The sequence below is a fragment of the Enhydra lutris genome, unplaced genomic scaffold (genome assembly GCF_002288905.1).
Source record: "Enhydra lutris kenyoni isolate GAN:26980312 unplaced genomic scaffold, ASM228890v2 scaffoldscaffold5, whole genome shotgun sequence".
Classification (NCBI taxonomy): Eukaryota; Metazoa; Chordata; class Mammalia; order Carnivora; family Mustelidae; genus Enhydra; species Enhydra lutris.
Window position 1 is genome coordinate 27,711,952 of NW_019154089.1, and position 23,054 is coordinate 27,735,005.

At 43.7% G+C, this 23,054-nt stretch overlaps 1 protein-coding gene across 1 annotated transcript in view; it reads left to right on the top strand.

Moving 5' to 3' along the window:
- LOC111141299 (ATPase phospholipid transporting 10B (putative)) overlaps positions 1-23,054 on the top strand; it is a 98,259-nt gene that overhangs the window by 32,487 nt on the left and 42,718 nt on the right. The window contains exons 4-9 of the mRNA XM_022493759.1: positions 1,036-1,121; positions 3,756-3,862; positions 7,313-7,444; positions 10,809-10,936; positions 12,517-12,769; positions 13,870-14,108. Coding sequence (XP_022349467.1) covers positions 1,036-1,121; positions 3,756-3,862; positions 7,313-7,444; positions 10,809-10,936; positions 12,517-12,769; positions 13,870-14,108 — 945 coding nt within the window. The remainder of the gene's footprint in view (positions 1-1,035; positions 1,122-3,755; positions 3,863-7,312; positions 7,445-10,808; positions 10,937-12,516; positions 12,770-13,869; positions 14,109-23,054) is intronic.

Consider the following 23,054-nt stretch of genomic DNA (forward strand, 5'->3'; position numbering starts at 1 on the left):
AAGTAAAGGACAGGAGTCCTCCAGTCAGACTTGGATTCAAATCCCAGTCCTGGGACAGCCATGGGCAGACTGTCTACCCTTCTGAGCCATGGTTTTTCCATTCCTAAAGAGGAGATAATTGGTATTTCTACTTCACAGAATCATTGTAAGCTTAAAAATAAATAATATATGCAAAGTTCTCATCATAACAGCTGGCAGAAACGAATACAGTATATGCTGTTTATTGTGTTTTATTAGCTACAATCTCTACAGCATGTTCATAATAGAAAAACAAATTGAGACAATATAAATGTGCCATAGTGAAATGGTGAAGTGAATATGGTGGCATTCATACAACAGGTTTCTATGCAGGTGTTAGTAAAGTTGTGTAAAAAATTTAAGATGTAAAAATTTCCAATTTACATGAACATCACCATTTTTTTTTGAAATGTACAAATGTATGTATACCCATACATAGATGTATGCATTGGTATATTTTTAAAATTGTATTTTTTTCAAATGCTACAAGTAATTATATACTCAAGAATATTAATTCTGGTTACTTCTAGGTGATGCAATTTATAATCTCTTTTTGATTGTGTCTGTGCTGCCCAATGTGGTCGCCACTTGCCACAGGTAGCCATTTAATTAAAGTGAAATAAAATCTAAAAATCAGTTTCTCGGTCATACGTCCACATTTCAATAGCCGCATGGGATGAGGGGCTTCCATATTGGACACACAGACTCAGAACACTTCCGTCATTGCTGCAGGTTCTGCTGGATGGCGCTGGTCTGGAAACTCAAACCCAAGCCTGCCAGAGAATTGTGGGACGGGCAGGGACCTCCCTCTGCCGTGCTTCCAACTTGCCAGCATTTTCAGTGCATCTGCTTCCTCCTTCTCACTGAGGATTTCAGTTTTCTTCTAACATTCTACAACTATCGTGATGTGACAAAGCAGGGATTGCCTTAGCTGTGATGGTTTTAACAGTGCTTAGCTCTCCTAGTAAAACTAGATCCCTCTGATTTAATGCCCTCCTGCTGTTCTCTCCCTCACAGGACATACAGTTCGAACCCGAACATTTCTGCAACACCATCGTGTGTGAGAAGCCCAACAACCACCTCAACAAATTTAAGGGTTATATGTAAGTCTCTAATGTCCCTGTGCTGCTGGTAACTGTTTCCCCTACAGCTAGAACACCACATCCTTTCTTGAAATGGCTGAAGAGATTGAGGACGTGTCTTTATTTTTACCATAAAGAAAACTAACAACATTGGGAAACTTTTCCTTTTTTTTTTTTTTTTTTTTTTTGGCCAGAGTGGCATTTAATTATTTTGCTGGGTTAAATTTACTAATTTTTTTTAAACTTCTGGTGATGAAATAACATCAAAATCATGACCACACTCTGATTCAGGAAAGGCAAGATTTGAGGTCAGTGTTCTCACAGAGCTTGCATTGCATTGCAGGTAAGAACGGGAACTTCTGTGTTTGACAGACCTGAGTTTGAAATCAGGTTTTATCACTTACAGGCTGTGTGGCTTTGAGTAAATTCATTAACCTCTCTGGGCGTTGGTTGTCTTATCTGTAAGATACAGATTACAAGGTCTACATCATGGGACTTGTGTTTTCTATGAATTAAGTGGTTTATCGCACGCAGAACCCACAGCACAGCAACTGGCACAGAGTGAAGGGTTGATGGCGGCTGCGCTCTTGTCATCAGTGTTATTCTTACGCCTCAACTTTAGTTTGGCCTGAGAATTTGATGGTAATTCTGCACCCATATCAGACTACTGGTCTTAATGCAAAGATAGACCACAAAAGAGCAATGGAAATGATGAGAATATGAGCCCTCACACAGTGTTTTCACAGTTTCTAGAGTACTTACAGGGAACATCATCTCTTTCACTCTGTCCAACCACCCAGGGAAGTGACGATTATGATCCTCATTTTCCAGATAGGGATAATCTAAGACTTTCCAGATACACCCAAAGGCGCACAACAGGTACCAGACGATGCCAGGACTTGAATCCTGGTCTTTCCACTGGAGCCCCAGTATGTTTTGCATTGTTGTGCAGAACGAGGCTCAGCTTGGTAAGGTGACTTCTTGACCATTCGGGTCTGGAATGAGGCTTAAGTAGTCTTCTTGGAAGGCAGATGTCTATGCTTTCTCTCCGCCCACATTTTCTCTGGCCTGTGTTGTCAAGAGGAACAATGAGCGAGGGGAAAAGATAAGAACAATACAAGATAAACAGTGGCTTTTAAACACAAATTATTTTAAAATGCATAGACAGCACAGATGGAGACAGGCAGAGAAGGGCCAGAGCTCCTGGCAAAGAGGAGGATTTATTGCCTGCGTCTGTTCAGGTGAACTTGCCACCTGCCCCGCAAAGAGGCCATCCCTCCTGCCCGAGGTTTGTGGATTTAGTTCAGCCCAGTCAGCTGTCAGACATTCTCATGTTAGAGTCAAAAGAATTGCAAACGGAAAGGACTAATTCAGTGCAAGTTAATGGGGCACTACTCTGGGAATCCTAGTGTTGTGAAAACAGCATGACAGCTGCTATCTATGGCCTGGGTCCCTGAGTCCTAAGATGTCCCACGTATCAGGTGTGCGGCCTTCGAAAAATCTCTCGCCCTCTCTGGGCTTCATCTTTTTCATGAGAAGGATAATCACCCTTCTAACTTCCCAGAAGTATGAAGAATCAAATAAAATGATATAAGCAAACTTAGTTTATAACCACAGTAAGGAATAATTGGTATTAAAAGGCATATTGAGTGGCAGGACAGCATTCTGGAGACAGACTTTGTGGACTTGAATCTCCATTCTGCCATTTACTAGCTCTACAAACTTGCCTCAGTTTCCCTTTTTACAAAGTGGGTATGGTAACGTAACCTATCTTCCAAGGTTGTCATGATGATTAACCGAGTTAGTAAATGGAAAACAATTATAGCCAGACTTAGAAAAATGAAGTATTGAAGAACTAAAAGAGAAAGGCCCTAAGGGCTCAGATTATTATTCTTTTTGTTCTCCCTAATGCTTTGGGGAAGTTATATTTAAATTTAAATGATCCCAAAGGAGGGGCATCAGGGTTGATAAAGGTCAGACCCCAGGTAATAACTGGTGTTGGGTGGCTTTAGAAATTTCTAGTGTGAGGTGGAAAACTGCAATGCCCCTGAGACTAGAGCAAGGAAAAACCTCTCGGCTTTCAGGAGCTGCCTCCCCCATGTGGCACAGAGGGCTACTGTTCCCCTCCTGTGAGGTCTGTTTATTTCACAAGAGACGGAACAAGAGGAAGGTGGTACAGGAGAGAGGCAAGTGAGAGATGTAGCTCCATATAAGAGGACCCTTGCCAACTCATAGGGGACAGGGTGGGAGGGCCAGCACTGCCTGGTGGCTTTGGCAGACTTGCAGTCAGACCCGGTGGTCTGGTCCCTATAGCCAGGCGAGACAGAGTATGGGAAGGCTGCTTGAAGGAACACTGTGTGGTCTTTGGGATATCCTATCCACACTAAACCATTCTGAGTGAGAAAACTGAAGCCAATGCTTTTCCATAAGGATGGATAATTCCCTTTTAATGGTCCAGTCCCCACCAGGCCTCCCAGGAGCAATGAAGGTTGTACTTGAACTTGGAAACCAGATGCCAAGTTAATAATACCCATTGCTCTTCTAAAAAAAGGGAGGAGAGGGATCGTGTTCACTCACCACTTCTAATTCTGTGACACTAACCAGTGATAGCATGAAGAGGCCACCAAACCACTCCTGGTATTTCTTCATCCCCAGGGAGCATCCTGACCAGACAAGGACAGGCTTTGGCAGCGAGAGTCTTCTGCTTCGAGGCTGTACCATCAGAAACACCGAGGTGGCTATTGGCATCGTCATCTATGCAGGTCATTGACTTATGTTGTCCTTCCCCTTGTCCTCCCTCCTCCAGCTCCTCCAAATCCGCCTGCAGTCAGTGGGAAGCCACAACAGTTCTGAGGGGTACAAGCAACTTCCCATTTCTCAGCTAAGCAAAGTGAGACTAGAATCACAGCAGGTTATTTGGTTCACAGGAGATGTACATAGATGCCAAGCTAACATCACTCATCTGAACAGGAAGAGGGATTCGTGCTCATTCACCTCTCATGGTCTTGTGACCCAAAGGCAGGATGAAGAGTGCTTTCTTGAGCCTGAGGAATAATAATCTCACCAAACTTAACAACTCCACCTTTGTGTGAAAACTGTGCCTCTGTTTCCTCATCTAAGCAAATGGGAAGGACTTTTGGTTCAGTCTCACAGCATACTCGTGAGGGTCAATACACGAAACAAATTACGTCTAACACAGTGAGCACTCAGGGGGTTTTAGTTGTTCCTTCTGCAGTTACGTGTGTATTATTTATTCGTTTCGTGGTGCTCTAGCTTCTCCTTTCCACTTTGATCTTGCTTTCCAATGGAAATTTTTAAAAAAACCCGGCAGCGCTTCTCACAATGAACCCGAAGTCTGAGAGGGCCGTCTTGGGACTGCTGTATACCCAGCACTTAGCTAGTGCCCAGCACACAGTTGGTGCTCAATAAATTTCAGCTCTTACACCAACAACTGCAGACTCTTCCTCTGCAGAGAAAACTCAGTCTCCCTGGAGTGTCTACCTTTGCTGGAAGACCCCAAATTGTGTTTTCCTGGGTCTCCCACTCACTAGGACATCTTGAAATATTTTGCTTGTTTGGTATTTTCTTTGGTTTGATTTGATGGATAGGGCAGAGCATTTAAACATCAATCTACCTGAGGATTCACTTTTTGGAACTGCCAGAGAAAAACAGGCTTTTAAACAAGTGATGTTCCAGTCTAGCTAGCTTTCCCTAACTTGGTGGAGGGGGATTGTTTGTCAGTTCAGGTTAATCTTTTCAAGGGTCTTTGGCAATGAAGTTCAATGCCATCTGGTAGACCTATGAAAGATAAACTCTGAAGCAATCCCCACTCCACCAAAAAAAATCCCAATAGGCTTAGAGTTTGCTTCTCTGCCTGATCAAAAGCAAAATTGTGCGTGTGTGATGAACATGGTAAATGAGGGGAAGATTGGGAGAGAGTGAATTATGACTCTGAGGAGTCAGGCTGCTTGGGGGTGAAATCTACTGGCTGCCTGCCATGTTCCTGAGTGTGTTGGTTAAGCTTTCAACACAGGGATACTAATAGTTCTCACCTTGTAGGGTTATCAGGTTCAAATGAGATTGTCTGTGAAAGGGGCTTAACACAGTGCCTGGCACATATTAGGCTCTCAAAAAGTGTGAGCAAAAATGATACTAATTGTTTCAGTATAATTCTCTAGAGTAAGAGGTTCTCAACCTTGGCACTATTGACATTTTGTTCTAGATTGTTCTTTGTGGTTGGAAGCTCTTCATGTTTAGCAGCATCCCTAGCCTCGAGATGCCATTAAGATGTGACAAGCCAGAATTTCTCAATACATTGCCAGGTGTCCCCTGAGGAGTAAAATCATTGCTGGTTGAGAACAACTGGTCTAAAGTCATAGTCTCTCCTCTGACAATATGGACGAACGAAATAGGAGCACCTCAGAGTCAAAGGCTCAAAAAGGTCAAAGTGAGCTTTGTGGATCTTTTCAAAGGAAAAGATCCAACATAGGTGTGTGCTCCTCACAAAAAACATGTATTGAGCTCCCACTGTGGATAAGGAAGTAATTCAGATATTTTGTGTATATTAATTCACTCTCCTGCCCAAACACACACATACAACTATTGTCTCTCATTCTGCAGATGAGAAATTGAGGTACAAAGGGATTAATTCACCCAAGGTGATTTGTCTCCTGAGATTAATTCCTTATAACCCAATGTCAAGTCTCTACGGAGATAAGCTCTGACTCTAAAGACCACATTCCAACCATTACACCATACTGCCTTCCCTGGGAGCCTGTTTACCAAAAGAACAGAGGGCTCTCAGAAGGTGGGAAGCAGGTGGGTAAAGAGGGAGGTCTAGGTCCCTGATGTGAGGTGAGCCTGAAGCAGGTGGGAAGGCCACAGTACCATCAGGACAGTCAGCCTGTGCTCATTGCTGTGGAAACCCCACTTAAAACTACAGCAACTTGAGTCTGATTAATAAGCCCAGAGTTTGCTCACTCCTACTGTTTTGTTGCCACTTTAAATCCACAAGGCAACCAGCTAAAGAGCATTAAAGCCATTCACTGCTGGAGCGGATATATTGGTTTTCTTTAATTTTGCACAGCAAATATGTGTTGTTTTTTCTTTAATTTGCTGAGGAATATAACATGGTGTTTAAGTTTAACAGCCCCAAAGGAAAAGCTCTGTCTGAAGACAAAATCTCAACTTGGCTCTCAGCTCTTAGCTGTGTGGCCTGGGTACCACAATTGGTAGGAGAAAGAGTAGGAATCAGAATCCTGGGTTCTCAGTATGGCTCTGACGTTATGGCTCTTTCCCTTTAGGCAGGTCTCTTCTACCCTCTGGTCCCCAGTCTCCAACTGGAACAAGGGTAACTGGTTGAGACTGGTAGTTTTCAAATTTTGTTGTCCTCTCTTTGAACAAAATTTTATGCAGAATTCCAAGATAGGTGTAGAGCGGCTCAAGGCTAATGCTGGGGTAGAGGCCTTTGGCCCCTACCGCCCTTACACAAGCAACACCAACATCTTGGGCGAAGAAGCAAGAATGAAAACTGCCGGCCTAAGGCACTGTCCTGCCACAAGGCCTTGGTATGCACTGTTTCCCAAGGCCAAAACCATGTTTGCCCAACTCTTTTCTCTCCCTTCAAATGTCCCTTATATGTCATCTCCTCTGAGAAGCCATCCCTGACCATGTTCTCTAACACCATCTCTTACTTTTTAGCTCATTGTGTATTTCATAGGAGTTATTACTAACTGTAATTATTTATTTGTTTTCTTAAATATTTTCACCAAAATGTGAGTCATCTGCCTCATTCTTGTATCCTACAATTAGTCCATAACAGTGTCTTTGTGTAAATTAGAAAAAAAAAAAATAGTCTTTCCTCCAGTCAGTTTACTGTCATTTGCAGAAGTTTATCATGGTAAACCTACAAATCTAAAACAACTATAAAATGAGGGGTGTTTCTTGAGTTGTACAATGTACAACCTGTGCTTAGTAGCTCTATCAGTGTGCACCACAGTGTCTGGTGTGGAGGTGATTCTCAGTAAACACATGGTGACAAATTGTATGAGGCCTCTACAGCTGTTCTCAGCAATCTCCCTGAGGCAGGAAAGATTTACGTTAGAGGAAGAAGCCTCTCTTCTATTGTAAGCTTCCGTGAGAAGAGCTAAGGATATGATCCAGGCCAGAGGAAAACAGATGCTAAAGCCTTATTACCTCATTTTCTCTCAAAGGCCATGAGACAAAAGCCATGCTGAACAACAGTGGCCCACGGTACAAACGCAGCAAGATTGAGAGGCGCATGAACATAGACATCTTCTTCTGCATTGGGCTCCTCTTCCTCATGTGCCTCATTGGAGCTGTAGGTATGGAATGTTCTGGAAAGAACAAGACAATAGTAAACTTCTGTTTCTTTGGGCAAATTGTTTCAGCTCTCTGAATCTCAACTTCCTCATCTATAAAATAGAGTTAATGAAAATAAGTCCCACTCTGTAATTTAATAAGATATCAGTCAAATAAAAATGCTTATGGGGCACCTGACTGCCTCAGTTGGTAGAGCGTGCAACTCTTGAGCTCAGGATCCAGAGTTCTAGGCCCACGCTGGGGGTGGAGATTACTTTTTTAAAAAATGCTTATGAAAATCTGCTGAAAGTATTATGCACTCTAAATATTAGGAATACCATCTATCATTTATTTCTCCAAGAAATACTGAAACCAGGCACTCTCTTAGCATAAGAAAATAAAAAGATGCATCAGTCTGAGGACTGGTCCTTAATGAGCTCACAGTTTAGCAGGAGGGAGTCCAACACATGAACAGAATTGGTAAAATATGTCCTACACAATAAAGACTGCATGCAAGCACTGTCTTGGTTTTCCATTGTTGCTATAAAAAGACAGCACAAATTTAGCAGCTTAAAACAATACTCATTTATTGTGTTACAAAGCTAGAGGTGAAAGATCCAAAATTAATTCCACTAGGTTAGTTCAAGGGTCAGTAGGGCTCATTTCTTCTGGAGGCTTTGAGGGGAGACTCTATCCCTTGTCCTTCTGAGCTTCTAGTGACTCCTCCTCTTTCTTCAAAGTGCATTACTCCAATCTCTCCTCATACTTCCTTCTCCTTTTTCTGTAGTAGTATTTCCCTATGCTTCCGTTTTCTTTTTCTGTAGTAGTATCTCCCTTTGCCTTTTTCTGTAATAGCATCTCCTTATGCCTCTTCTTTATAAGGACATTTATAACTACATCATTGGGACCACCAGGATAATCAACGATACTCTTCCCCATCTCAAGACCCTTAACTTAAATCACATTCTCAAAGGTCTTTTTGCCATGTAAGTTAGAGAGCATATTGATGGGCCAGGGAATTAGGACATGGACATTAGAGGCAGCCATTATTCACTCTACTATTGGTAATATGAGAGCATCAGGGGAGGAATTCTTCCTTGAAGAGATGGATGGAGCTGATCCCTGAATGCAGTCGTCATTACCACAGGAGGTAGATGGCAGAGGCAGGATGGGCAGGCTGTGAAAAGAAAGAAGTCACTCTTAGCCTCGGGCACAGCACAAGTAAAGCACAGAAGTAGGAAGGAGAATCATTTTATGCAAAGGGGCATTTGGCTCTTTGGTGTGGCAAGAGTAAAGCCAAGCATGGAGACCTAATTAGAGCCAGGCTGTGGCCACGTTCTGTAACTGCGGAGTGTGGAAAGCTGCGGGAGGTACAGACATGAATAATCTGAGCCATTTAAGTTGATTCTCAGAGTATAAGCAAAAAGGGATATTTGCTCTTATCCACTCTCTCTAAGGATGGTCCTCAAGATCCTAAAGGAGACCCCAAAAAAGAACCAGGGACGATGAAGAGGAGAAATTCATGTGCTAAGTCCAGAACCCCCTGCTGACCCCATACCAGTGGGCAGCAATGGTGTGTGCTCTTTACTTGCCTTGGTCAGAAATTATGCTCATCACTGTTCTTGGAAGATTGTGTCTGAAAAGATAAGACCTCCTAGGGCCTAGGGAGATTTTGTGTGCCACCAGAGTGAGGACGATGGGATTTAGTCTTGTGAGTAGCCGGGTTTTTAACTATGCTTCCCAGATATGTCCAATGGCACTCCAGGTGAGGGTGGCCCACAGCTAGCAAGAGAACACCCAGAGGGCCAGCAAAGTGGGGGGACAACACCATCCGGGTGACGCCACCCTCATGCCCTCAGAGACACTACAGGAACTGTTGCCTCTGCTTCAGAACAGATTTTTCAGGGGATGTCAGAGCTGGAAAGGATGTTCGAGATCATCTCACTGTGTCTCCAGAGAAAGGAAGTTAATGATTAAAAGGTCACACAGGGAGATAAGGTATCGGCAAACCAGAATCTGCTTGTCAGATTGCCCAAAATAATAAATAAATTGAGAAAGTAACAGGGAGGGGCAGAATTGTATGCTGTCTGAGAATCACTACTCATACACAGTGACAGACCTCTGGTGGTGCCTAATTAAAGCCCAGCCCCTGCTGTAAAAGCTCTCAAGTGTGTGTCATTCAAGAGTTCTCTATCACATGCTTGCTTGGACTGTGCAAAGATGATGTTTCTTTTTCCTTTGCCCAAATGTCCTCCCCAGGCCTTTCTGATCACTGACACGCTCCTGGTCTCCAGGACTCCCCAAGGGTTCCTGCTCCATGTAGACTTCCCTGGCTCCCTTGAGGGCCAGAGTTATTCATTCTATAATATTACCTTAAAATAACCTCATGGCTGTAAGTCTCCTTTCTTCTACAGTATATCATGGTGTTGGGCCCAACATCCTGGGAAAAGAAGCACAGGGGACAGGGCAGTATCCCCTGGGATTTTTTATTCCCTGTAGTTCCTACCCTAGGGCTGAGAGCATTATACACATTTGGTCATTCTATTTTCACAGTAACCCTACAGAAGAGGTATTACTACTAATTGATAGATGAGAAAACTGAGATTCAGAAAACTCTGTAGCACTTCCTCCTATTAATCCTCAAGTGATGAATGTGGTTGTCCCCTTCTGTGGACAAGGAAATGGGGTTCAGTCTGCATTCAGATATGTTACTATGAGTTCTCATAACATTTCACACTCTGCATAGTACCTCTTAACACTCTGTGGGATTTGTCCCTTTACATCTGGTCTCTGAATTATTAGACCTCCTCAAAGACAAGAGCTGAGACCAATTCCTTCCTGAATTAATAGATGTTGAATAGAGGGAGGAAGGGAGGGAAGCAGGGAAGAGTGGGTGAACAGAGATATGGGTGGATGGAGTGTGGAAAGATGAACTGTGGATGGACGGATGAATAGATGAATTGTGAAAATGTGGATGGGTAGATGAATGGATGGGTATATGCATGGGGAAGGAAGAGGGGCTAGCTTATGGGTCTATCAAGATCCCCAGCTATGAACTGTCTACTATACAACTGAAAAGAACTTGTGTTCCCTTTTCTCTTTCCAATCCCTATATAACAGGACTTCATCAAAATATAAGTAATCCACATGCTAGTCTCCTCCCGGTAGGACAGACTTTAATGCCTTCAAGAGATGGAAGTGTAGGGTATGAGAAGGACCACTTTAGATGAATACATACACACAGAATTAGTCTGTATAGAATAAAGATGGGTTCTTTCAAAGCAACTCACTTCTGGGAATAAATTAGGGGCTGATATAATAGCCCTTAATTAGACTAGTATAATTAAGTAAGGATTCTTCTTAATCTCTGATTTTGCCTACTCTCAGGTCACTGCCTCTGGAATGGGACCTTCAAAGAACACCCTCCCTTTGATGTGCCAGATGCCAAGGGTAACTTCCTTCCTCTTGCCCTTGGAGGCTTCTACATGTTCCTTACAATGATCATCCTGCTCCAGGTAGGAAGCCCTCCCTAGCTAGGGGCTCAAGACCTGTGACCAATACCTGCACAACTTTGTGAAATAAAGAACAATAGTGCTGTCCCCAAGAAGAACTGACTGAACTAAGATGAGAAAATGGCCATTGCCTTCTTGTGAGTCTTTGAAAGCACTCACATTTGGGTTAATGTCAAGACCAGCCCTACCTTGTGGAAGGAACCTTGCCCCCCAGATAACAGTGGAGGAAAATATTTACCAGGCTTTTCTATTTAAGCATAAGATTATCGTAATAATCTAAGCACACCTACCCCTTTGCCAGATATAATAGAACAGGTAAAATCCTAATGACCTGGGAGCAGAAGAAGATAAAATATCTCAGAGAACTACAGAGAACTGTCAAGCCCTATGTATTGGGAGAAAGAAACCACAAGTTAGTGTTTTAGCATCTAATAGGTTGAGAGGGAAAAAACACAGCTGGCCCTATAGAGGAGAAAACACACAAGCATAGAGCACCTATAAGAAAGGGGCATTAAGGAATAAAAAGATGAGTAAATTCTCCAGGTTCTGGAAGAAGTCACAATCAATGGAAAGATGAGGGAATTTGCAGTTTTGTTTTTATGAGGCTCCATTTACATTCATTTCTTGCAGTATTTGAGGGTGTTTTGTTGTCCTCTTACAGGTGAACTTTTTTCAGTCATTAGTTCATTCATTCATTTAGCAGAGTAATCTTTTTTAAATGTGAGTTGGGCCATACTCTTCCTCTGCACAGAATCCTCCAATGGTTTCACACCTGCTTGAAGAGAAATCCACAGTCCTTATAACAGCAAACGAGGCCCTACATGATCTGAACCCTGACTTCCCCCACCGGCCTCATCTCCTAGCCATCTCCTGCTCATTCATATAAGACCTGCTTACTTTTTCTCCTCAATTACCCAGTCCGCTCATACCCCATTCTTTGCCCCAGTCCTCTTCCCACAGATAACTTCCTGCTTCACACCCTCATTTCTTTAGATCTCTGCTCAAAGGTCATGGTCTATAAAAGAGTCCCTTCCAGTCACCACCTTCTACCCTATTGAATTTTCTTTCTCACTACCTGATATATATTTCTTTGTTTGTTTACTGGAATGTGAGGTCTTCAAAGTCAGGGATTTTGTTTTGCTTGCTGCCATCTCCAGGACCTAGCACAGGATCTGACACGCAGCAAACACTCAGAAGACGTTAGGTATTGAATCCAGAACAGCAATCAACAATGGATCTGAATACATATAAGAGTGAGCAACACCCTTGGTGGCATAGAGATCTGAAGGGCATCAGGAAACTCTGGACGGAGGCACTAGAGCTCCTCTCCCCCTAACCACTCAGTCATTAAACAACAAATAGTGAAAGCGTACCCATACCAGACCTCCCTGGCACCGGTTTTCCAGATGTTCCTAAGAATTACAAGGGAAGAATGAAGTCATTGACCCTTAGTTTCTCAGAGAAAGTCCATCGTGTGAGCTGACCTCAGTTTTCCATTAAATGCCTTTGCTGCCTACTAGTGAGAGTTCTGAGACAGGGAACTGGCCTGGTCTCTGACACTGTGGGACCCAATCTCCTCACAGGTGCTGATCCCAGTCTCCCTGTATGTATCCATTGAGCTGGTGAAGCTCGGGCAAGTCTTCTTCCTGCACAATGACCTTGACCTGTATGATGAAGAGACTGATTTGTCCATTCAGTGTCGAGCCCTCAACATCACTGAGGACTTGGGCCAGATCCAGTATGTCTTCTCTGACAAGACGGGGACACTGACTGAGAACAAGATGGTCTTCCGGCGTTGCACTATCATGGGCAGCGAGTATTCTCACCAAGAAAATGGTACGAGAGTTCCCAGGGGCCCTCACCACTCTTTCTAAATGAATCACCCTGCTATCCTAAAAGAGTGGTAATGAAAGACATTTTCCTGGCTCCCCACTGAGGTTTCCTGGCTCTGTGGCAGATTGCTTCCTCTATCCCCGTGGGCTTCCTTTTCCTAGATCAATTGTGTTGTGTTCTTATCACCTGTGAACTTCCCTTGCTCACAAAGGCTATCAGTGACCTCCTGTGTGGAAACCCTCCAGTCAGTCTTTGCTGCCATTACACACAGGATTTTTATCTGCCAGAAATGGACTGGGGACGTGTCCAATTATGTACCAGGTATATAACCAAGATTTAAGAATTTTGGGGGTCACTTTACCTGACATGTCAGGACGGGCCTCAGTATGGATGCATGATCAGATTCAATACATCCAGGAAAAGCCTTCCATGTTAACTGATCTTTTGGAATTTTACTGAAGCAGAACTTTGACTTAGGAGGTATAACTGAAGAATGCCAGGATGGTCATCACACATGGACTGAAAGTGACCTGTAAAGCTGATCTGATTGCCTAAGCAGCTCTCCACGATCACCACCACAAACATACCACACATACTTTCTAACTAAAGGAAGACACTCAAAAGAGCAGCACCCATTCTTTTGAGTGGGAGGAATGGAGAAGAAAGGGGGAGATATTATAGGTGGCTCAATCACCTTTGCCATGTGATAACCATTTACATGGGAGCTTCTGATATCTTTTTAATAATAACAACTACCATGACCAGTACTTAGAGTGTATCAATCACTTTGACATACTATTTTATTAAGTCTTCCAAACAACCCTATGAGTTAAGTATTTCTTTTTAATCCCTAATGGAGGAAATAGGAGCACAGATTTAGCAAAGCTCAGTCACATAGCTAGGAAGGAGTAGGACTGGATTTGAATCTGTGCAACTTAGTTGTACCCCTCTTTCTCCAGTCAAGGTAGCCCAGTTGCCCATGTTCCAGAGCAGCAAAGTGCTCTTACCTTGTGTTCTTTCCTCTATCTCCAAAGTCTGGTATCCCCAAGACCGTGACTTGGCCAAGGTATGACTAGTGCAATAACAGGACTCCTTTCTTGCAGCCAAGCGACTGGAGACCCCAAGGGAGCTTGACTCAGACAGTGAAGAGTGGACCCAATACCAGTGCCTGTCCTTCCCAGCCCAATGGGCTCAGGGCCCAGCAACACGGAGGGGCCAAGGATGGGCCCAGCCTCTGAGGAGGTGCCACAGTGCCCACGTACCCATCCAGGGCCACTCTAGACAAAGGTCTGTGGGGCGCTGTGAAAGTTCACAGCCTCCCGTGGCCTTCAGCAGCTCCATAGTAAGTACCTGTTTTTTACTCTTCAAGTTGCAAGTGATCTCTTTTGGGGGATAGATGGGAGGGGGCTCTGGGGTGTGAAAGAGAAAAGACTGTGCAAATCCTGAAGAGCTCTCAAATGGCAGCCCTTGGTCTTATATTCAGTCCACATATGTTCTGTTGGGCATATACACTTCTTGTTCATTTTAAATGTTCAGTGTTTAGAAATTGGGAGATTTTATAGATCTCTGGCTTCTCTTCTTAAACAGGAATTGGAAAATTTCTCCACATTAAGCCAACATTTCCTTGTGGCAATAATTGGCTTGAATGATGGAGTTGATGCTCCTTAGACTGGGCATGTTGTCTTCTGTTATCACAGGCTGTCCCCCTTCTCTGTTTACCCCCATCACTGAACTGAGAGCCAGCAGCATGTTCATGTTGCATGTTTTTCCAAAATACAATTAAAGGAAAGAGAAATTGTGATCGTGGCGAAGAACATCTATGTCAAAATTACCCAGTACACTTCATTCCCTTAAATTAGTTGCCTGGTCCCTATGGGGATTTGACTCTGCAACTTGGGTCTGGAGCTTTTTGTATATGTTTCCTTCATATTTGATCCAATGCTACAGCTATCACTAAATCCCTGGCACATAAAGAAATTGAGTTTCTTCTCCAAGATTACACCGCATTCCCTAGAAGGCAAGGCCAGAATCAGAGCTTTCTGAGTCCTGTCCCATTCTACTTTCCTCTGCACCATGTTCTTTCTCTAGGAGACAAATCATCTAGGGTCTTTGGCCCTTGCAGAAAAAGCCACAGGGAGCCCCAGCTATGCTGAACAAGGCCCACATCTTAAGAAAGGACTGAAATGCTATTATCTCATTATTAGAAAATTAGATTTTTAAAATTATCCTCATAATGAATTTCCTTCCAATTTTTATTTTCTCCATTAAGACACACATAACTATGTACATTTAACATTTCTGCAGTCATAGTACCTATGAATTAAGTGTGATGGGTCTTTTTAATCTGAAATAATATCAAAAGATATTCCATATTGCTACCTAGTTTTTAAAAGCTTTTTAAAAAGTTTTTCTGATCGTGACAGAGAAGAAATTCTGTGAGTCTATGTGTTCTGGGTTATTACTTATTAAACTTGAGGTGAGTACAAAGTTAACTCTCTTATGTTACTTCCACACAAAGAAATGCAACATTAACAAGGATAAAGCATTAGCCATGGGTTAAGACAGATGATGTTCATAAACATACAAGAGGAATGATCCATAGATGCCTTTAGGAAGAACTTTTTTTCCTTCTTTTTCTCATGTAAGATAACAGAACATGCATTTTGTTGCATCTTTCTCTTCTTCAATTTAATTTTGTCCCCTCTGACTATAATGCTCTTCCTCCAGCTGCTTACCTAAATATTTCAACAATACATCTAGTGAATTCTCACCAGGCACAGATGCTAAGTCTTGCGTTGCGAGTGTCTTTTGACACCTTCCAGTCATGGATGCCGTGGGCATCCCAGGTGCCTGAGAATGTCTCCCCCAAGACACACAGAGAGAAACAGGAAGCTTTCTTTTGTAGATCTCACTTAGGACGACACACAGATTCACTCCCGCTTGTTCAGCCTGACAAATCTTAGTGGCTCAGGAAAACTGCAGCCCTGAGCCAGCCAGGGGAACTTCTATTCAGGGCCTATCTATCACTAGGGCCTACAACTATCACTGGCTGTTCTAAAAGTTAAATAGCATGATGTTCATGCCGACCTGCAAGGTCCCTTTCAGCTATAAATTAGGTACATTCGGGCTCAAATGCTCTAGGTTTTCATCTCTGCTCCTTCATCTACTCTGTGACTTTGGTCAGCTTACTGAGCTAGAACCTCAATGTCTTCATCTTTAAGAAGGATTATTGTTCTGTTTCCTGAGTTTATTTTGAGGACTTAATTCTTAAAATCATGTGTTCCAGATAGATAACTAGTAGAAGTCTAAAACAGTGTTTCCCAAGGAAAGCTGTCTAGCTGGTATAAATGTTCATATCTGATGACATGGGAAATGGGAGTTTTCATAAAATGCATTGTGAAGCCCTCTCCCATGAGATTCTGGTATATATGGTTTAGGGTAGGGCCTGAGCATTCATGTTTTTTATTTCTGATAATTCTAGAGAGCAACAAGATCAAGAACCTCTCTAAACCTAGCATTGCCCCCATAAGAAATCATCTTCATTTGGCTCAAATGGACATCTTCTATAGCTTGGGAGGCAGTGGCTTAAGAGCGTGATTTGGGCGGCCTTAAAGGGCTCTGACACTAACACATAAAATATCTGTGGCTAGAGTGGCAGATCCTTGAGTCAATCCATAGAGAATATCGGTGGTAGCCCCGGGGTGGACCTCCTGGCTCCTGCCCCCACCCACCCTTGGCAGGCTCTCCAAGCTTGTGTCCTCTTCCATCTGCCCACCTGGCATTCAGTCTGGTTGGATAATAATCTCTTGGCACCACCGGTTCTTTACCTTCCCTTTGTAAATCAGTCAGAACTTGCCTCTAAAACCACCACGATGCCAAGTCCTGGCAGAGCAAGCACCCTACCACAATCTAAAGAAGGTGGTTGTTGGTTTCCTTGGAACTTGGCCCTAAACCCGGAACAAAATGAGCATCAAGGCTAACAACAACAGAAGCTGGTTTTTTTTCCTTTTACTACAAAGAACAAGGAAGTATCAGTTAATGCCTCTTAATTGGCTGCTATAAAATCTGTGGCTTTAGGGTGGGGATAATACACTTTGGAGAGTGGTGAGGTAGTTCTAAGCCAGTTTAAGAGTATTGGCAGATGGAAAATGAAATGGTTCCCCCACCCTCCCAGCTGCGTAAGAAGCCAAAATTTGAGCAGAGAGTCTTTGTTTAGAAGTGCCACTTACAAGAGGTTTTCCGGAACCATCAGACCAAAGAATATCTTCCTAATCATAAAATTTGCACTGGAGCCCTTACACTCCTCCAGATGGCACCACCAATTCCTTCTGGGGGCATGGCCTCTCCCACCTTTCTGGGAAGAAGGCAATGGAGAAAAGTAAAGGCGGTGTCTTGGGCCCTCTGCCTCCTTTCCTTAGTTTTGGTCTTCCTTCCTTTCTTTGAAAGAAATGCGTGCAGCACTTCCAGTCTTCTCTGGACGGATGAGGACAGCCCACAGATACAAACTCCCACTCGAAAGTTAGATAAGAGTCCTGATTTAATTAGCCAAGCACACAAAATCTTTTCGGAATAATGCGGCCACACAGGGCAGGAACAGATGAAGCCTCTACCAGCTGTGCCTCCCTTAGCTTCCAGGGTACCAGAAGGTGGCGCCCAGCTGCGGTGACCCTGTTCACATGGCATGAGGTCTTGCAAGATCTGGAAAACTCCCTTCTTGCTACACCACTTAAGTTTCTTTCCTTGGGGCTTATGTCCCCTTTGGGAAGAGCTTATCTTAAATCCACATGCTTCTATTTAAGCAAATATTTGCTAACATTGGATTCTCCCAGTTTTTGTTTTTGTTTTTTCAAGCTTTTATTTGACAGAGAGAGGGAGCACAAGTAAGCAGAGCAGCAGGCAGAGGGAGACAGAGAAGCAGGCTCTCCACTGGGCAGGAAGCCCGACGCGGGGCTCAATCCCAGGACCCTGGAGTCATGACCTGAGCCGAAGGCAGCCACTTAACCAACTGAGCCACTCAGGCACCCCAGGTTCTCCCAGTTCTTGAATGAAAGGCAGCGTCCTCTAGGTCACAGCCTCAACCTCGGCAAAATTGTAACTTTCTTAAATCCTAGTTCAGCCTCCAGCTCCCCAGCAACCCAGAAAGTTTGTTTACACAATATAGTGATATAACCACATAATTAAGTAAGTAGTAGAAAGTAACTAAAGGTCAAATGATAAAAAATAAGTCTCCTTCCCTCTTCTTCTCTTCCCACAACCCTGGTAACAACCATTATTTGCATTTTCTTGTGTATGTCCCAGAGATGTTCTACCTATATGGGAGCATACAAGTGTGGTATACACATGAGTACATCCTTTAGTGCAAATATTAGCATACCCTGCACATTGCTTTGGACTTTTTCTTTTAACCTAGTGAATCTGAGGGAATATTTCATATATGTAGACAGATATTCAATGGAGAGCTGCCTCATCTTTTTTTTTTATATTTTATTTATTTATTTGACAGAGAGAGATCACAAGTAGGCAGAGAGGCAGACAGAGAGAGAGAGAGAGAGAGAGAGAGGAGAAAGCAGGCTCCCTGCCAAGCAGAGAGCCCGATGCGGGACTCGATCCCAGGACCCTGAGATCATGACCTGAGCCGAAGGCAGAGGCTTATTAACCCACTGAGCCACCCAGGTGCCCCTGCCTCATCTTTTTTTTAATGGCTGTTAGAATTTGTTGGGTGGTTGAGCCATTGTCTGTTTATACATGTGTATTTTTCTATAGTATTCTTCAAACATGATTGCTAAATTGTATCTTTTTTATTTTGATTGATACTTCCCAAGAGGTTATTAGTTCAGACAGTCACCCACAACAAATAGAAGGATGTGCTTACATCCACTTCTGCCAATTCTGTGTATCTACTCAGTATCTACATTTCTTTGGAATAGCCTGTCATTTATTGTCAAACTTCAAGTAAGCTTCCGCAGTATAGCATGTATTGTTCTAAACACTGGGATATAAGGTTTAATAGGGTCTCGTCCCTGATTTCAGAAGTTACAACCCAAAAGAGAGGAGAGAAGAACACCAGTGCCTATAGAACGCTCCTTTTGGTGCTGGGTGTAGGGTGCCGAGGGGCTGTAGGAGCCCAGAAGGGGTGCGCCTGCATCTGATGAGGCCTCAGGAGGGCTGCCTGGAAGGGTTAGTACCTGAGCTTAAGTTGAGACAAAATTAAAGGTTAACCAGAGCAAAGAGAAGACCATCTAGTGGGGAGCAGCAAGGAACGCAAGTGACATGGAAAACTGGGGTTTTGAGGAGCAGCTGGAACAGAAGGTGCAGGTTGGAGAGAGGTTGACACCTGGAGATGGAGGCCCGGGAAGAACCACGCCACAGAGACTTTTCTTCCAGGTTGGACACCAGGGTTCCCCTTTTACTTCCACTGCTGGCTCCATGGATTCCTAATAGCCGCAAACTGCTACACCCGATGAGTGATTGTTGTCAATGTCAACTTGAGTGAGTTAGCGTTAAAACTGAGAAGAGAGGGGCAGACTGGAGGTTGGCCTGCTTTCCCTAGCCTTCAGTGGGGGACATAGTTCAGCCATGTAGCACACGGTGGCCATATAAATTCTCGCTGCTCAAACTGGGGTTCTGGGACCGGCAGCATAAGCACTGTAGAAAAGCAGATGCTCAGGCCATACTTCCAACCCACTGAATCAGCATCTGAGTTTAAACCAGAGGCCCAGTTGATTGTGTGCATGTTAACGTTTGGGAAGGTCTGGCATGGAGTTGAAGGGTTCAGGCGTTGGCATCAGAAGGCAGAACTGGGCCCACGCCCCATCCTTTTTATTAACTTTGTGACCTTAGTCAAATTACTTAAACTCAGTAAGCCTCATTTACCTCATAATTAAAGTGGGAGAATAATAGTACCTATTTCAATGTGGTCATGATAACTAAACGATGTCCATGAACACACTTACCAAAACACCTGACTTTGATATAATTTCTCAATAAATGTAATCTAATGATAATAATAGAATCCTTGAGGGTATAGTGGGAGGTCCAAGATCACCTTCATCAAAGAAGGTTTGAATGAGCTTTAGGTGTTCTGCAGTAGAAAGAAATCCAGCCAGTTGGGTGGCTGGCTGCCACAGAGCTCTAACCTGAACAACCAGGTAACCCACAATTTTATATTTCTCTTCCCTCAGAGAAGTAGACTAGCCAAGGGGCTCAGAGGTGGGTGGGAGCATTGCTTTCTCTAAGTGTCCTAAGTGCCAAGTTCCTAAATGTTAATGGGCCAGACAAGAAACCAATGAGCTGTGGGCAAAGGGAACCATGAAGAACTTTGCCCTGTGGAAACAGTTTGCGGTGACAGGATAAAGCTTAACTGACGTCTGCTGCTGACACCTGCAGGCTGGACCTGCTGCCGGTGCCAGAGAGAAGTAGGCCCTTTGCAGAGACTTTTTTTCCAGTGATGCATTTTTGTATGATTGGGTTGAAATAAGAAGGGTTATAACAAAGAGATCCCATGAGTTAATCAGTGACGGAGTAGCATAGGTTTGAGTGCTTGCTGTCTGCCAGGCACTGGGGACATACCATGGGCTGTCTCAGCCCTCATGGCACTCATAGACTAAAGGGTAAATGAACAAGCAATAAATGTCCATTAAATCATTTTAACTGTGTCACCGTTTGGAAATATGTAACGCATAGCTTGGAGCAAAGCAGTATGTTGTCAGAAGCTGGGAGTCAGCTGGTGTGAAAACTGTCCTAGATCTGACCCTAATTCAATGTTCAATCTTGAGTAGTTCACTTCCCACCTCTCTGACATTCCATTTTATCATCAGGAAAATGGGACATTTGGCTTTGCTGACCTCCAAGCTCATCCGCAGCTCTGTGCATCTGTGCAAAGGGTTAAAAGCATCTCATTCATGTATACCCCCAGCCCCAAATGAAATCTTTTTCCTGAAAAAAGGAGATTCCCATAATCCCTTTTATAATCTCACAGACCATCTGCTGAGTCCTAAGGATTAGATATATAAGCCTATTAGTTGTGCTTGGGATGCCAAACACCAAAGACGCTCGCTGTCAGCAACTATCAAAGGCTACTTCCTCCTCGTGGGGGATCTTGCCTGGCACAGAGGTTAAGAGCATGAATTCTGTTTGGACGATCTCAAATCAAGTAAAGGAATCCCTTTCACTTACTGTGTGACCTTGGGAAAAACACTTAATCTCCCAGGGCAGCAGTTTCCTCATCTGCTACATGGGTAACCAGGAGAATGATTGTACTCAACAGGTAAGGTTGCTGTGGAACCACAGTGAGATAATGGAGGTCACCAGAATGGAAGAAGTACTGTACGCATACAAACTATCATTACTACTTTAAGAAACGAGCTCAGAGCCCCTTGAGTTTTGATGGTGCACTGATAACAGGCAGTGGATGGGGTCTGGAATCTGGCTAGGGGCGTTTGCCGATGAGCATTAATAAGGGAACACTGCTACTTTACCATGACCATGGAAAGGAAAGGAAGACTCTAGACTTGCAGTCAGAGGGTCTGACATCTGATTCTGGCTTTATACTGACTCACTGAGTGATTGGTTAAGTCAGCCCATCTTTCTGGGTTTCAGTTAGGTTGGGACTGTGAGAAGTCAGTGAGGTCACATAAATGACTTTGCTTGGAAAATTAGGAAGAGCTACATCAAAGTGAACTCCTGCTGGGAAAACTGCATTCAAAGGCAAAGAGGTTGGATAGTGCATGCTCCCTTCCTAGGCTTTCTGAAAATAGTGACACCATATGGTCTGGATGGTTCACCATTGCTTATCACAAGGCTATGAGAAGAAATGCAGACTTGATACAGTTTTACTAGCACTCTTCCTGTTAATAAGTACTTTTCTCTGGATGTTGTTTTCCTAAGATGGTGTGAACCGGAGGAGTGTAATGTTGACTCTTGGAAAGCACTGCAGATGAAGGCTGGAACTCTTTGCTCTAGTCCATTTCCCTTCACCTCCCTGTGCTGTTTGAAAGCCCAACTCATATCCCTGCAGGCATCAAGCTCCTCCCCTGGGTGTCTGGGTTTCCTCCCCTGTCCTCTCACCTGTGCCAGCAACCCCAGAGAGAATACAGTCTGACTTCTGGAGTCATCGCATTTGGTAATCAGAGAAAGACACAGTCTGAGGACTCTTTCTCCACAGGGTTCTGTTTCATTTTTTTCCTTTTTTTTTTTTTTTTAATCTCAACTTGGGTTTTATTTGGCACTCAGTCCAGTTCACTGGCACTCAGTCTTCACCCTACACAAATTAATCCAGATTCCTTCAGCCCATCTTTTTCAACCATTGAATTTCTTCTAAACTTTAACCTATGGACTATGAACACTGATAGAAGTAGTTTTGTGTGGAAACATCTTTGCTTGGTGACTTTTGTCGTATCTGTTAAGAGTCAGCGTTTGTTGAGCTTCTGCTTCAAACAAAGCAAGAGCCGGGGCTCTTGAATGTACAGCTTTGTGGAAAATGTGGTCTCTATGTCTGAGGCTCTTACCCTATCTCCAGAGAGATTCAACATGGATATAAGAAAATTGAATTTTAAATATAGGTCAATATGTGGTGAATTCCAAAGGGATGGCACAAGTACAGTTTCCGCAAGGATGTGAAAAATTGGAAACCCATGAGTCAGATCCAGCCCACAGACTTTTCTTTCTAAAAAAACTGAGTTCTCACATCATCTCTCTTCATCTTGAAAAATCAATAGATCTGGCAAGCTGGACTAGCACCGGAGCACCTCACTAGCAGAGCACTTGCCACCTTTTAGGCAGGGTAGGACTTGCCAGGGCTCACAGCCCCTGCCATCCACAGTGTCCTCATCTGTACCGTGGCCCACTACCCTCATTCACCTTACCTACATGACTCCTGTGGACATTCTAAGTTCGAGAACACGCTGTTGTGGCTCAAAAGGCTGAGAACTCATTGTGGGCTGGATAAGATCTCATGGACAGAGGGAACTTCTCACGGACAGAGGGAACTTCTCACAGCTACTGAAGTCTAGGTGGGATTTTGGCAGAGAGATGGTTGTTCCAACAGGGTGTGGTCAGAGGCGCTTAAAGGGAGTATACATCCAAGAGGCAGCAAAAGAATCAGCAGGCTGAGCAGAGGGTCTGCACGGAGAAGCAGCAGGAGTAAAGAGCAGGAATGCAGACTGGAAGAATTTAGATGCCAGACCGAACTGACTGTGCTAACATGAAGATCTCCTGAAGGTTTTCAAGCTCAAGAATACCTTGAGGGAAATGATGTTTTAGAAGGATGCATGGTTGGGGTGCCTGGGTG